This window comes from Vidua macroura, chromosome 5 (genome assembly GCF_024509145.1).
Source record: "Vidua macroura isolate BioBank_ID:100142 chromosome 5, ASM2450914v1, whole genome shotgun sequence".
In the NCBI taxonomy this organism is placed as follows: Eukaryota; Metazoa; Chordata; class Aves; order Passeriformes; family Viduidae; genus Vidua; species Vidua macroura.
Genome location: NC_071575.1, coordinates 40,189,170 through 40,205,467, shown reverse-complemented (window position 1 = coordinate 40,205,467; position 16,298 = coordinate 40,189,170). Strand labels below are relative to the sequence as shown.

The 16,298-nt window shown below is 37.7% G+C and overlaps 1 protein-coding gene across 1 annotated transcript; it reads left to right on the top strand.

The window, feature by feature from the left end:
• The first annotated feature begins 323 nt into the window (after positions 1–323).
• HELB (DNA helicase B) lies at positions 324–16,294 on the top strand. The gene is made up of 13 exons (XM_053978038.1): positions 324–1,128; positions 2,269–2,643; positions 4,936–5,144; positions 6,432–7,295; positions 8,330–8,501; positions 9,239–9,380; positions 10,333–10,463; positions 11,507–11,591; positions 12,483–12,542; positions 13,063–13,270; positions 13,911–14,045; positions 14,256–14,693; positions 15,180–16,294. The coding sequence occupies exons 1-13, from the start codon at positions 843–845 to the stop codon at positions 15,267–15,269; spliced, it is 3,195 nt and encodes a 1,064-aa protein (XP_053834013.1). The 5' UTR covers positions 324–842; the 3' UTR covers positions 15,270–16,294.
• The last annotated feature ends 4 nt before the right edge of the window (positions 16,295–16,298 follow it).

Below are 16,298 nucleotides of genomic sequence, written 5' to 3'. Positions count from 1 at the left end.
AGTATTGGTGGAATTTCTGTGTTGCACTTTGGTCTTTTGGGGTGCAAAACCACCCAGTTATTTAATCTCAATTAGAAGAATCCACCAGCATCTGCTGCTTTTGCATCTCCTTTAATTTTCTTGCCAGTACTCTGATGCAGCAGTGGGACATCCACAGTGGCCTCCAGTGTACTGTGTGACAGTATAAAGCAAAACAAATAAGAAATTGGAAGAAAATAGTTAAAAAAAATAAAGACAGGACAAATAAAAATACAGGAGTCAGCAAAATGATTATTTTTTTAGAAAAATAAATCTCATGACTTTGATGAAAACATATGCTTGCTAGTGGTGTGAACATGCAAAAATACAACTGCAAAATTTTGCTGAAAAAACAGAGATATGTAACAACATGGCAAATATTAACCTGCTAACTACTAATCAGTAAAAATCAGTTTAAAACAGGTTATAGAAAGACTTGCTTTCATGACTGAATAGCAGGATTTCTGGGGGACTTCAGTGAGAGATCAATACTGAACATGAGAAGGCTTGGTGTATTTCATCAATGAGTTTACTTCATCAATAACGTTTCGGGAAAGGCAAGGATCCGGTGTTGAGCCAAAGTGAAGACGAAGCAGCAACTGCCAGGGTTACAGTGTAAGGAAGGAAAGGTGGTTTTCAATGAGGGCCTTCCGGAGAACAGTTTGCCAGTTATCCATTACATTAAACTACTCTGGGGGCAGCTGGGTGAAACATATCGGATATACTGGCAGTGCGATGTTATGATCTGATGGTTTTGTGGTAGGGGTCATGTAAAGACAGAGAATTATGTCCCGAAGTGTTAAAAATAAATAAATAAATAAAAAATGGACTCGTCGCTCCTGACTACCCCGGCCCTGCCGCGCCGCTCCGGGCCCGCCGTCCCGCCCTTCCGCGAGGGCGGGCAGATCTACGGCGGGGGCGGCATGGCGGAGGTCGGCGGGCAGCGGTGCGCGCCCCTGGAGCTGTGGGGCCACCTGCGGTCGCCGCGGTGGGAGGCGGCGGACGACGAGGAGGAGAGCGACGAGGACTTCGAGGAGCTGCTGGCGGAGGATGCGCTCCTGGAGGCCGCCGGGCGGGAGCTGTCGGCCGCGCTGCCCCCGCGCCGCGCCGGTGAGGGTCGGCGGGAGCGGGCCGGGCCGGGCGGGCTGCGGTGCCCTCCCTGCACGGGGGTCGGGCTCCGGGTAGGGCGCGGGGGAGGCGGGCGGGGGCCGGCGCTGCGGGAATGGCGGCGAGGGAGGCGGCGCTGGCCCCGGCCCGCCGGCCCGGCTCGGCCTTTGCCCGCTGCCGGAGTTGGTCACAAGAGAAGGGACCGGGAACTGAAGTTGGTGATGAATAGGTGGTGGAAGGGAAGCGTGATCTCTGCTTTTCTACGGGCACAGCATTGCAGCAGTAAGAAAACATAAGATTTTCCCATTCAAATTAACTTTACACAAAAAAAGCGCATTTTTTTTTTTATAACATATGAGAGCGTTGATGCTTGATGTTAATGATTTCCAACTTTCTGCTTAGAGCTTAGAAACGTACATGAAGTTGGTGCAACCTCTGCCTAAAAGGTATTTTATCTGCAAGTTGTTTTTAAAATAGCTGAACTGAGCTAAATAACCAGGGAGAAATGAATAAGTTATTACAGACCTAAGAGCTGTCCTGGTGAGGAAGAGGCCCTGCTAAAAATAGGTACCCACTTTGTTCTGATCATAGCAATCCGCAGTTGTTGATCAGGGAATATTGTGTTATTTTTTTTGAAGGCAAAGAGGAGTCAAACCAGGTCATACAAAATGTTAAGAATTTATTATATTGATTCCTTATAACTTTGGTGGTTCCAGTCACAGGAAATATTTGGTATACAAAGGTATCTGAAGATTATGCAGGCATTGTGATAGAATATTTTGTAATAAAACTGTTTAAAATTCAGTTGTAAACTTGAGGTGGAATAAATAGTAAACCATCATATTAAATCATAATATTATATTATATTATGTGTATTTAAGTAGCTTAATAAATTCATTATTAAGGCAAGATTTATTTCTCATGCTCCGAGAAGAAGTTTTAGTGCTTGTTTCTGAGTTTGGTTTCACTTTTTAAAAAATATTAGTGGAGAGACAGTCATCAGGAGTTTATGACTATTACTACTGCAACTTACAGAAAAGACAAAAAAAAGCATTGGACCAACAGTATTCCTAATCAACACAAACTTTTAATTTTTATGACTGTCAATTAACACTGGATTTGTTTTTCTTTTTAATGATCCAGTTATTATACAGGAATGTAGCACCAAAAAGGAGTATGAAGTGGTTGGACGTTTTCCATTAGTTGACCCTTGGTGGAAAGTTAATGTTAACGCTAAAAAAATGGGGTCAAAGTACTTTGTGCAAGGATATCCATCGTATTTTCTGCAGACTGATGTAGAAGAAAACAACCGACAAGTATTTTCACTCTTTCTTACGGAATGTCGTGTTCCTGAAGATTGGAAAGAAAAATTTTTTGCTTGGCTTCCTATGGAGTCTGTGCTGAGTTTTAGCAACCTTGAAGAAAAACTAAAACAGTTCCAAGTTTCACAGCTACAGACAAGAGGGATCCAAAGAGATACCAAGGATTATGACATCTTCTATTATGTCTCAAAATCATGTAGGTATATCCTGTGCTGTTCCAATTGTTTTATAAGCTAAGGAGTTCTATCTTACATACAACATTCAAAGTAACATATATTCATTTGAAATGTATATTAAAATGGTTCTTTTATTTCAAAATCTGTCAGGACAGTAGGACAGTTGATCAGTTAAAGATCTGAATACAGAAGGACTTTGCTGAATTCTGTAGGCTAAGTAGAATTGTCTGTGTTAGGGATGCTCCATCCCTGGAAGTGCCATGTTGGATGGGGCTCTGAGCAACCTGGTCTAGTGGAAGGTGTCCCTGCCAGTGGCAGGTGTTTGGAACTAGTTGATCTTTAAGGTCCAACCCAAACCATTTTATGCTTCTGTGATTCTACCATGCAAACACATTGGTGCCTCCTATAGTTTATTCAGCTGTAACAAGGCATATTGAAAAATGGGTTAATCGCTTAAAGCACTTAAGCACCGTGGCGATGGCTTTTTAGGGTTGGCACATGTTCAAAAGTTGTATAGGTAATACAGGGATCAGTGAAGGGAGTTCAGCCTAGTCCTAAGCAGCTGCACTAAATAGACTGTCTAGGTGTGTTTGAATCCTGCTTGTCAGCAGATTGGTATGGCTGGGAGCAGACTGTGGAAGCACTGGTGTGTCTCCACATGGAGATAGTTCAGACTTCTGAGGATGCTGTTGTGGGCAATGTTGGTGTGATTTACATGAGTGTGACTACCTGAGTGTTAGAGATTGGATCAGGAGTGTGCTTTTGAAGCAGACATGCCCCTTGTCCCTGCTGTGATGCAGTCTCTGAGAGTACTGACTGAGTATCCCTGCTGGGTGAAACCCAAACAATGTGTTCCACTTGCATTCCTAAGGTACTCCAGTCAATAAAGGGCATTCAGTCTGTGGGACCAGACTTAGCTGGTCTGAAGCAAAACACTGAAATACAGAGAAAGTCAGGATGTCTGAGGTGTGCCCTCAGCGTTAGAGCTCTTGTTTTGCTCTGATCTGTTTACATAACCTGTACAGACAGGTTGAGTCTATCTACTGTTATGTGTAAGCAAGCAAAGTTTTCCACTACCTGGCTTACTGGGCAGTGTCAGGTCAGATGATGGAGGTGATGCTTTTGGATGTCAAATTGTGTGTAACAGGAGAGTTCAGAGCCTCTGCTAGACTTGAACTAACTGTACTTCAAATCCCGTTTGTAAGGGGAGGAAAATGTTCTGTAGGGTTCCGGGCTTTTTGTTCTCATTTTGTAATGACAGAAAAGATTGCACAGTGTGCCTACGTACTCTCTTCACCTTTCTTGTAGTTGGTGATTTTTTTTCTAGTATCTACCTTAAATTAATTTGCTACATTTTAAGCTTTAATCTTTATCATTCAGTAATATAGACCGTTCCCCTCCCCCAGTTGCTACTATTAGGATTGTAAATTTTTTTAGTTGTCATTAATTGTTATGGGCTTGAGTAGTTTGTTCTTCAAGCCTTCATGGTATTTTTTTGTGTGTAGAAATAGTATGTATTGATGATTTACGTGTAAATTAAGTACTTGCTTAAAAGGGAAAAGGTTTTATCTTTGGCTTTATGAGGGTAAGAAAAAGTACTTAAGTGAGAAAAATTAGTGCTTTAAATTTTCCTTAACACTTAATTAAAAATAGCCTATTTTTTTTTCCAAGAGCTAAAGATTCTGAAAGTCTTTTTAAATTTGTTTAAATTTAAAAGATTCTTTTAAAATTTGTTTTTCTTTCTTCTGAAATTACTTTTTTAAAGCAAAATATAGAGCAAATCAGTTTCATTATTCCTCAGTCTCAGCCCATGACAGGTAAACAGGGAAAGTGATAGCTTATTTTTGGGGTCATTGAGAAAGCCAGTGGAGAGCACTTTTTTGGTAAGTTCCTTTACTGATCTTATACTACAAATTTAGAAGCCTCTTTTCTTGTTTTGCATTTGAAATGTTTTTCTGTACATCCGTATGAAAATTACTTTTAGGTAAGAGGCAGGCGTGGTGAGGGCTGAACTGACTTTCTACAAAATGCTGTTGAGTATGCATTTTAAACCAAGTGAATGATACATAATTTCCAAGTAAACACATTTCATTGCTGCTTTTATGTCATCTGTTTACATTGTTTATTTCTTAAAGCAGGGAAAACAGACTTTAAAAAATTTTGAAAAGGGTGATAAAAAGTAAGAAAATGAGAGAAATTTGTAATGTCTTGCATATAAGGGAGGCAGAAGGATGAAGCCAGAGTCAGTGTAAATTGCTTTGCAACAGTCTTTGTATATCACATAAAAATTCCTGTGTTTATGGTGTGTACAGTTGCAGGAAAGGCGGTATTGGGAGCGCTGGCTTTTCCAAGGATACTGGAGTACTTGCCAATTCTTCTGCCACGCCACTTTTGCTGTCTGTTAGATAAGATGTGTTGGGAAAGAAAGGCTGATCTGGATGGTGAGGAGGTAGCTGACGAGATGGCAACAAAACTGGATGAGATACTGAAGGATGAGCCATGGAAACTTGGATTCAGCAGGGTAACTAATGTTATGTATGGTAAAAATATGGTGTTTGCTGCATTTGAAGTGCATTAGACTACTGTTATAGTTGGGTTTGCTTGATTAAATGGGCATTTGTAGGGGCTAAGCATAGCTTATTTGGAAATGGATGATGTACTGGACTCAGTTTTAGCAAAGGGTTTTGTTTTTCCAGTTGGTATAGAATTAATTAATCTCAGAAGATTTTTGAAAGTGGTTTTGTTACAACCATTTGTTTAGTATTTTCCACAAGAGACAGAAAATAAAATGCTTGAGGTAATTGGGCCAAAATCCTCAACTGTTCACTTCAATTTTATACCAGTAAGTGAGACTTTTCTTCCAGATATATAGAACAATATCTATGCTTTCATAGTAAGGTTAAGTTTCTCTGTAAGAGATCATCTGGTCCAGTAGTTTGTTTTTTGCAATGGAATTTGCAGAGGTTGCTTACCTTCCTGTTTTCCTTTGCTGCGCTTGTCGTGAGCTTTGCTGCTGCGCCTCACCTTAGCACTCCTGTACCTCACATGAGAGATATAACTTTAGGTGTTCACAAATGTGGTTGGTTTTCCCTCTTCTTTAGGCCCCCAGTGCTTTTACTGATAGATGTTCTGACTTGCCTTTAAGAGCTCTAATTTCAGAGATTCAGCAGGGTAGCCAATATATTCCGGTGTTTCACATAATTTCCTTTAAAAAGATTTTCCTGGTGTCCAATTTGACTGTTCTTTATGCAGTATGGACTTGCTGCTCTCTTGCTTCAAGGACCTGCATTCTCACTGCAGTTTTTTATTGCTTGAAGACTCTCTTTAGCTCTTTCTCTTACGACTGAGCAAGTGTAATTAATTTTTCTTGCTCTCAATAGTTCATCTGTTTTGCACATCTTGATCTTTCACTGTTTTGTGGTAGTGTCTGTACAAGTGGTATATTTCTTGAACACGTTCAAAATTGGGTACAGTATTCTGGCTAATGGCTTTCCTGTGCTCTGTTTCTACAGTTTGTGTACCTTTACATGAAAATGTGTTACTTGGTGTGCACGAGTTCTCCCTAATACCCAATTTCTGTGCCAGGTTTTTTATTTTTAAAGTATCTGTTTCATACAGAAGGCTTACTAAGAGGAATTATCATTACAGCTTACTTTTAAGTACTTTGCTTTATGAAAAATAAGTAAATTTTTGCAAACTTCCACCTTCTGAATTGCAATTTGTATTTACTAGGAGGAATGTTGTTCAGCAAGAGGCTAACATCTTCTGAAATAAATCTATGTTTGCTTTTACTCTTTTTGGGGAGAAGATTATGTATAAGGAGATGAACATTCCTTACTGTGAGGCAACATGGGCTGCCTTCTGTCAGTGTGAACATCTCCTCTGGAAGATTCCTGACTTGCAGAAGAATGCATTAATTCTGTATGATCAGCTCAAGTCACGCTGTAGACAAATGGGACACACATACGAAGATCAAGATGAATTAGCTCGTTTGGTATCCAAACACATGTCCATTGAGCATGTTTGGCAATCTCTTGAATTTTTGAAAGATCAAAATGTAGTGATTAGGGAGAAAACGCTGGTGTTTCTGCCTCATCTTTACAGATCTGAAAAAGATATTGCAATGTATGTAGGTGACCTTCTGTCAAACCACACATGGAAACTGGATGTGGATGTGAAAAAGATACTTAACATTTCTGAGGCACCAAGAGAAAGTGCAGATAACAAAATGAATATTACCCAGGCACATGAAATAGAGGAAAATAATCCGGACAATCATAATGGTGAAAATCACTTCCCTGAAAAGGAGGTGGGCTCTGTGTCTGGTATCCAAAGTAAAGCAGAGGTAGACAAAGATCAGGTGATTGCTGTAAAAAAAATTTGTTCTAATCCTGTCACAATCATAAGTGGAAAAGGAGGCTGTGGGAAGAGTACAATAGTTAGCTGCCTTTTTCGTCATTTAAAGCAAATGGAAAAAGAAGTGGAAGCTGCTTCTAAGGACTTTGAAGGAGACTTGGATGCATCTGAGGAATGGAATACATTTGATCACCACTGGGAATCAGAGAATATGTGTGCAAAAAAATATTTGAATGTACTATTCACTGCACCTACAGGGAGGGCAACAAGTCTTTTGAGAGAAAAAACACAGCTTCCTGCATATACACTGCATCAGGTAAGGTTTGTTTTGGGTTTTGCTTCTTGGTGTTTTTTGTTTTTTTTTTTTATTAGGTTCTGAAACACCTTTTGGTACTGTCCATTCTTCTTTTGGAAAAAAAAAAGCAGCTTGTTATTGAACTTCCCTTAAGAAATGTGTAGCCTATTGTTATTAATGTTAATGCTTGGGTACAGCTTATCAGCATCTGAAAGTCAGCATTATGTTTTGGGGGAATCATAAACCAGTCATTTGAAATACATTTGAAACTTTGGTTTCTTTACTATTTATATAGATCTGAAACTTGTGCTTCTCTAGGGCATCTGTTTTTTTCAGCTTCTCAGTTCTGCATTTTATTTTAATGAAGACAAAAATAATTTCTAGGTGGTAGAGCTGTTTTCTAGGATCCTGTTGCCTAGCAATCATAGCAGCACATTCATGAAAAGATCAGTAGCCTGGAGTTGAATAATGAGAGAAATTTCATTTGCACAGAGTTTCCTTAATTAATGTTAGGTATTGTGAATTTTTTTTTTAGAAAAAAGTAGAAAGCAAACTCTGTTAATAAACTTAGGCCAAGTCTTGCCTTGTTCTAGGTAGCAAAGGAGCCAAGAAGACATTGGAGTTACAGAATAGCCCATATAAATAGAAATCATAATAACATAAAAAGTACTGTTGCCTTATTTTATCTTTGGGGACCGGATAGTTAGTTGCCTGTTCCCCTTCCCCATGCAATTTTGGGTATTATTAATGACAGCAGGTTGTAGTAGGAGGTGTTCTGTTACTGAGCAACCTTATTACTGACCTAGTGTCTTTAACAGTTCCTGCAGGAAAAAAGAGACTGTGCTTCTATGTAAGTCAGTGTTGCTAATCTTAGCTAGAAATGCGTTCACTGAGGAGGAAAATAAGACTGAATGGTTGAGTCTTCTGGGTCTTTACAGGTGTAAGTTGAGAATTTCGGATAATAGCTCTACATGCATTAGATGATACTGCACTGTCTACTTTTATAACATAGCTTGGAGTTGATTAGTGTCAGAGCTTGCTTTATTTGTTTCTAGATTATCTATAGTTTTAAATCATGGAGGCGGAGTGTCCAAGAACAGCCATGGAAATTTTCTGCAGTTACGGTTCTCATTGTGGATGAAGGAAGTTTGGTGTCTGTACACATTCTTAGTTTAGTTTTGAAACTCTTGTGTGAGCATGCTCAGCTTGCAAAACTTATTATTCTAGGTAAGTGAAACAGCAAATTTAGCATTGTACAATGTTTAATAATGCCCAATATACAGTGTAAGTATCAGAGCTCCCACTGAGTCTTTTAAAATGTTCAATTGTTCTGTACTTGGATACTTCTGCTATTTCTTAAGGTCAGATGAGGTAGACAATTTTCAAATTTGTTGGTATGAAAGTATCAGTATCTCCATTATCTGCTTAGCAGTGTTTTGTCTTATTCTGACTTCCAAGTGGTAGGTTATTACATCTTGCAAATGGAAAACTTTTCTGATTTCCTTAAATTGTTAGCATATGAATTGTATGTTAGAACGGACTTTTCAAGCCATTCTTAATGCTAGGATCATCTTGTTTTAATATAAAAAGGAAAGCAAAGAAATGTAAAGTCAATTTTTTATGCTTTCTTAGAGGTTTCCTTTTTGACAGGCCATTTATGGCATTTGTTTTAAAATACGTAGCTTTCAAAGTGTGTTTGAGTAAGATGTGATCACTGTCAGTGCTCATCAGGCAGAAGGATTTGCACTTGCTAGTAAAGCATTACTGGGTGAAGAGTATAAAAAAACTACACTACAACTTTATTCCCAAAGTTTTTCAGATTCTTGAAAGTTTGATTTCATGTGAATTGTATTAAGGATGGATGTTACTATGTAGAGGCTTGAGTGTATTTGTTTTTTTTAAGACAATTTTCAAGAGATGATATGTTATTCCTTCTCACAAAAACCAACATGCATTCTGTTTAGGTGATACTAGACAGCTACCAAGCATAGACCCAGGAAACATGTTAGCTGATATCTTTGAGGGTCTAAAACCGAGAGGCTTTTCAGTGGAACTGCGAACTAACCACAGAGCTGAATCGCAACTAATTGTAGATAATGCGTCAAGGTAGGATATCCTGATGTGTGTGTGAAAAATTCTTGTAATTCTTGTCTGGCCTTTTACCTGCAAATAGCAGTGCATCCAGATTTGACTCTGTAGTATTGCTTCTGTTAGTTTTTTTAGTCCAAATCCGTAACATTGGTTTTAAAAACAAACAAACCCCCAAAACAACAGCAGCAAAACCCTACAGATTTTTTCAGATGTATGTATTGGACAAAAAAATGTGTGCTGGAATGTTTTTGAATTTTATGGGATGTATTTCACTATTATGCTATCAGCTACTCTGTTGTTTTCAAATGAGTTGTAAATGCACAACTGACTTTATGCCTTCTAAAATGGCTTACAATTGCTCCTCCAAAAAGGAAGCTTTAAAGACATTGCTGATAAGTGTGACAAGAACTACAACAGACTGAATTGCTTGGAGTTTAGATGTCAAGGGCCATTACATCACAGGTTCTTTCTATTTTTTTCTCTATCAATATGTAAAGAGTCTAAATGTTTCCAGCATTTGCATTACTTTTGTTTTGGAAATTATCCTGTTTCCTATCAGTGCTTGATTTCTTTTTTAAACCTCTAAGAAGAAAATCTAGGTTTTGATGTTAATTGAATATGAGAATATTCTAAACATTTGCAAGATGTCCAGAACTACTAAGTGTTTTACCAACATTCTTACTTCTTTTTTGATAACACTTCCTGTTTCAGTCCATTTTGCTCCCATGGGAAGAACTATATGAGTAATACTAAGTATCTGCTGCAGTGATGGAGGGTTTAGAGAATAAACTACCATTTTTTTTCAGTGTGAAATCAAATTATGCTCTGAGAAAAGAGTTTTCAGGGCATGTAGTGTAGATGATAAAAGACTTCTAAGTGCTGAACTTCAGGCTGATGCAGATGATGATATGCTGGAATTCTTTAACTGAAAATAACTTTTCGGTTTCCCTCCAATACTCTGGTCCAGAATCTCTCACCGGCAGCTTCCTGAATTTGATGAGGTGCTGAAAGTTTCTGCTTGGAATGAGGAAATAACAATGCCAGTCCCGGAGAAGAAATTTATTTTTATTGCTTTGCCTGCTGGCGGGAATTGTGAGAGTATGTCAGTTTCTGATCTTGATTTTCCCTTTGGTAAAGCATAGACTATTGTCTGGAACAAAAATTTTGGAAAATTTTAGTCTGGCTGTTTGTGGCATAAATTTAAATGCTACATGCATAGTTTGTCTTTTGCCTTCTAAGTAAGTGCACACAGCAAGACCTCTAAGTGCAAAGAACGAGCCGTAGAGCTCCAGCTCACCAGTTAGACTTTGAAATGGGGGACAGCTTCCACCACTGTAATCGAATGTGGTTGTCTTTTTCTATTGTAGCTGGAGCTGTCAAACCTTAAGAGATTTTCAGAACTGATTCAGAGGTGAATCATTTGAGTAAAAAGTGACTGTAACAATATGGTGTGCTGGACAGGAATGTGTTCCCAGCTGTAGAATTGAGTTAGGGAAATTCTAAGAAGGGATGCCAGTATTTCTTTTAAAATGTATGGGGTCAGGGCTAGAGCCATTGTTTACCGAGGTTTTTTGACATTTATTGGGTATAAGTGGATTGAGTGGCCTCTCTTTTATATGCATCAAAACGCTTCAAGGGAAATGCAGAAAAAAAATAGTACAAACATTATCACCTTATCTTACTCTAGCAAAATGCTCAGCAAAGAGAATACTAAAAGTAGATTTCTTTTGTGAAATCCATGTGTATAGGTCTGTGGCTTGAAAATATTTATCTTTACCTCTTCAATGAGCTGTATCAAAACTTTATTTTGCATGAAATTTGCTTCATGCAGCTTTTGTTTAACACAGAAATAAGAATTTGTTTCTTTCCATCATACTCTTGTTGCTCAGATTTTAATAGTGGATTATTAGTGCATGATGTTTTCTTGAGTGTTTTATGGTGTATTTCTGTTTCTTTTAGGAGTGTGTCATTTTGTGTGGGAGTTTTTTGGGGTGGGTTTTGTTTCTTTTTTGTTTTGTTTTAAACAAGTTGAGATGTCATTAAAGCAAGAAATAAGCAAAGGCAATTTCATATTGAATTATATTTTTCTTTTTAAAATTATGAATATTTTAATGTCTTACTTTTTACATCTTTTAAAACAGATTTACAAACTGCAATAAAGATATTACTTAAAAAAGGGCCGGGATTGGAGGATGCCAAACAATCGCAATTCATTGCTTTCAGAAGGTAATGGAGTGTACAGGCAGACATTGAAAAAATCCTTGCCAGCAGCCACAATCTAAAAATAGATGAGTTGGAGAGATAGTGTTGAGTTGGAGAGACGAGTGGCAATAGTATAAAACTACTAGACACTTGAAATAGTCATCACTTAAGAAGGGTGGGATTTAGGGCTCTAACACACTTTGAAGAAAGATTGGAAGTTAGTAATCACAGGAGCATGAATAGTACGCATGGCTTTGCAGAAACACTGAAGGGATAAAAGGGATAATGTGCACTAGTACCAATAGTCCATAACCTTGAGTTCTGCACAAAAGGCTACTTAGGAAAAATCTCCTCCACCTTTAATGGTGAAGAACATTTTCTCAGTAAGTAAAAAACACCCACTATTTACAGGTTCCCAGTGAGCTAATAAGTGATTTGTGAATGCTGAGTAACTCTGGTATCAATTTTTTTCTCCAGTCTGCATTCAGGTACAATCCTGTTGTTAGTGATTTTTGTGTATGATTCTTCTAGACTATATTTATAGGTACTTAAGCTGAATTTAAATGTTAAAATTCCAAGTCTTTAAAAAGCAAATAGATCTTCTTGCTATTTTTAATATATCCACGGACAGAAAATAATCTGTCCAGGTTTTAGCTTTAGTTTTCTTCTTTATCTTAAAAACAAATCTAGCTAATCTAGGTGTACAGTGCAGAAACTTTCTGTGGTATTTAGACAAATACTGCTCTCTCTTCTAAACTCTGAATAAGTAATTGTTCTTAATAGGTGGTGGAAGATCATCAGAGACGAAAAAGGGCTTTTTCCATTATTTATAAATTAATGCTAATATGACATTGCTTGTAATTGTATGTTTTGTATATCATGACTTTGTTCATGTTCTTGTTTTGTGTGATTTAGGCAAGATTGTGATCTAATAAATGAACTTTGTTGCCAACACTATTCAAATCATTTAACAAGGTAAATGTTAAAAGTGTTTCGCATTTTTCCTGTGACCAATTTAATTTTGTTTTTAAAAGTGTTACAGCTGGGCCAATACCGTAAAATATTCCAATGTTCCATCTAGATCTGATTATGTTATAAATCATTCATATAATAAACTTTATTTGATGGATTCTTTAATCTCATTTTGAATAGTGGTAAACTGCTTTTAATTTAAATTCACTATGTGAATTCTGAGATTTTAAGTTACTATTGAATATTCAAAATTGATATAAAAAGCCCTCAAGGTTAATTTTTATTTTTGCTACTATATGATTTCTGAATAGATTCTGAAATATTTTTGTACTTCTCTATATTTCTGTTTTTTACCAAACTGTTTTACAAAAGTTCAAGACATAAATGCATTACCCTAACTATTTTAAATATTCTTAAAAGTTTTTAATCTGGGTCAAGTATAGAGAGTGGAAAGAGAAAAAATACTGAGATGGTAAATGTACACTTTGCAAATACATTTCCCCTTTTTCTTTCTCTGACCTAGAGACCATAAGAACAGACTTCTGTTTCAAACTGGGGACAAGATTGCCAGCACGCGCAATGTTTATCTCAAGGATCTGTTGGCAGCCTGTGGTGTCAGAGAGGGTTCTAATGGCCAGGAATGCAGAAGTGAAGAAGAAACCACACTCACTGCAGAGTCTGATGAGGAGGGCAAACGACTCTGCAATGGAGATATATTTTTCATAACAGAGGTAAATCCTTGCAGCAAGAACTTGCACAAAGAAAACCTGGTGGGAAATGATTCAGTGCTTGCTGAATCCCCATAACAACACAATTCACACTTTTAAAATTTGATCCATAATACATACTTAGTTCTGCTAAACAGTTGTGTAAAAGGCATGGAAGAGGCAAGGTACGGTAGAAAATTAACTTCAATTCTGGGCTTTTTCGTACAATGTGTTTTAGTTGGTCTGATTGTGTTCAGTGTAAATACAGTCTGTAAATACTCAAATGTATTGTAATTGAAAAAGATAACGTTTAATGTAGTCTGAAGTAATGTTACAGCTTAAGTTTTCCCTGGCAGAAAACCAAGCTGGCCTAAAAGTAACAGGTAACAAAACAAAAACCAGTAACAAAACTGGTTTTCTTGCTGGGTTCAGTGAGTTGAGCAGTGAAAGTATGAGTAGTTAGGGTAGGCTTTGAACAGTGAAAACTCTTTTCCTTCAAGGTGGTCAGTGAGACAGCAATTTATTTGGTTTACTGTCTTCTGAAACTTTGAGCTGGTTGACGTTGCAGCCGTTGTAATTTCAGGGCAAGCTAGAATGGGGAAGTATAGACATTGCTCCCGCTGCTGATCCAGGCTCACTGCTGAGTGTTGTGCTATTCCTTTAGGATGCAGAAATTGATAAGCAGCGCTTGCTGACCATCAGCAGCACGTACGGCTCCACGTACACTGTGAACTACAAGGCACTGAGGAAGCTGTGTCACATAAAGCATGCCTGGGCCAGAACTATTCACACGTTCCAGGTAAAAACACAGCAGCTCTGAGCTGAGCTAATGTACTCTATTCTCTCATGAAAGAACCAGAAACTTTTCTTGAAACTAGAATTCCTTGAATACAGGATAGAAAACATTCTCAGGAGTGTCCCCAGTTGCCTCCAACTTCATCACTCTTGTCTTTTTTTTTAACTATTTCCTGGAGATCAGCTTTTGAATTAGAGTTCTCCCACGTTTCAGGGCTCGGAGGAAAGGACCGTGGTGTATGTGGTTGGCAACGCCGGCCGGCAGCACTGGCAGCATGTGTACACAGCTGTGACCAGGGGACGCTGCCGTGTCTATGTCATAGCTGAGGAACTGCACCTCAGGAGAGCGGTAAAGAGCAAGCAGATCACCAGAAAAACGCGTTTGCAGAGATTTTTGAGAGAGGCAATTGCAGAAACAAACAACTGTCCCAAACAAACGCTCTCTCCCCTGACGAAGTGCTGGCAAAGTCAAGAGCTCGAGACTCTGTCTGTTTCTGTTACTCAAGGTGCTCCTGACCCACCTGAACTTCAAAGTGACCTCATGATACAGGAAGGGTCATCAGTTCTCAGTAAAGAGAAGATTGGCAGTTTGCAGCAAAGTCCATGTAAAAGACAAATCCCTGCATCTGAGGATGCTACAAAAATACCCCCGGTAAGTATCTCCATACTGAGGAAGTTTAAAACAAACTTCTGCACTCTCTTTCACCACTGCAAGTCACCAGGGCACTGTTACAATTGTTTTACTAACATTTATTTAATAATTTTCAAGTTGACCAGTAATTGGTGAAGCAGTCAAATTTGGCAGATGTTTTTGCAGAGTAATATATGACTAATACAGAAAAAAAAGATCAATAGTAGTAAGCGTATACATTTTTTACTCTCAGAGTGATCCGTTGGGCAGCTTAGCCTGTATCAGCTTATAGTGCACAAATGTCAGTGTTTAGGGGACATGCTGTGAGAGATGTATATAAAATTTAATAATTGAAATTGATTTTTATAAAGTCAAACCTGATAACAAATGCTTTTTTTTTCATTACGTCTAATTTCTGAGCTCATGGAGAAAGAGCCTGTTTTGAAGAAGCGAATGTGTTTTAGGTCAGTTTCAAACTTGGGTAATGTTTTTGTTTTGTTTTGACAGACAACAGTAGAAGAATCCCCACTTGGATCTTCCAGACTTAAGAATCTAACATTGGGACAGCAAATTCCTAGGAAGCTTTTCAAAAGCTAACAGACAATTATTAATTGGTCAAGGTATGAACCTTTACTGAACCTGTTGAAGATTTTTGGGATGGAGACGCTGAATATGGAAGTGCCTTTCAAAGGCTTTCTTGGTTTTGCATGTTCTATGAAGAAGAGTTTGTTTTATGCTGAACCTCTTAAATTTTCAGTGATCCATTTCTAGTAGATTCACTGGTGTACTGGTCATCAAAAATCATGTAATTCTTTTGTTTTGCTGAAGAATGAATTTACAGGTGTTTGAGGTTCCAGATGTTCCTTTTAAAAATACACAAGGATGTATTTTGGTTTAAAGACTCCTAGCTGTCCATACCACGATTTATCCATCTCCAAATGCTGCAGTATTGATGAGAAGCTCTTACCGATGTGCCAAAACGATAGATTCTTTGAGTAAAAAAAACAGTTTGCAAAGGGGTCTAGGTGTTTCTGATGTGACAGATTTGTGGCCATGAAGCTTTGATGGGATTATGGATTTTAATCTTGTTATAGACATAACAAGAAAGTTGCAATCAGTGACATAGAAAACTTTTTCTATGATGTAGAACTTGCCATTGCTGCTTTAGCTAATAATTGTATGCTGATGATGATCTTGGTAAGGAAAGCAAAACTCCAAATCAGAGTTCAAATAACATTCCACTTTCAGCTTTCTCATGCTCATGTATACTGTGGGACTTGCTGCATTACAATTTTGAGATTAATAAATCAAATGTTAAATCAAACATCAGACACATTGCACTAAAATGTGGACAACCTGCTTACCTTTAACAATCTTTTCATATAGGGTAGGAAAAAGTATATCACAAACATAAAAATGGTATTTTTTCTAAAACCATGGGGGAAAATCTGGGAAAAATACGAAGTAGAAAAACTCTACCTCATTTTTAATGTCTTCAAATCACTGTTTATTTCAATTTATACAGTTTTTCCATACAAATATTTGCAACAGTTTTAATTTCAAAAAACATAACATAGACGATAAATATCATGCTATTAAAGTATTAAATTTGTACAAAAATACTTT

What these genes read in the sequence shown, in the direction of transcription:
- HELB (XM_053978038.1), top strand. Translation starts at nt 843, where the DNA reads ATGGACTCGTCGCTCCTGACTACCCCGGCCCTGCCGCGCCGCTCCGGG. An exon ending in TATTCAAATCATTTAACAAG is followed by an intron (nt 12,543 to 13,062) that starts GTAAATGTTAAA and finishes TCTCTGACCTAG; the next exon opens with AGACCATAAGAACAGACTTC. An exon ending in ATATATTTTTCATAACAGAG is followed by an intron (nt 13,271 to 13,910) that starts GTAAATCCTTGC and finishes CTATTCCTTTAG; the next exon opens with GATGCAGAAATTGATAAGCA.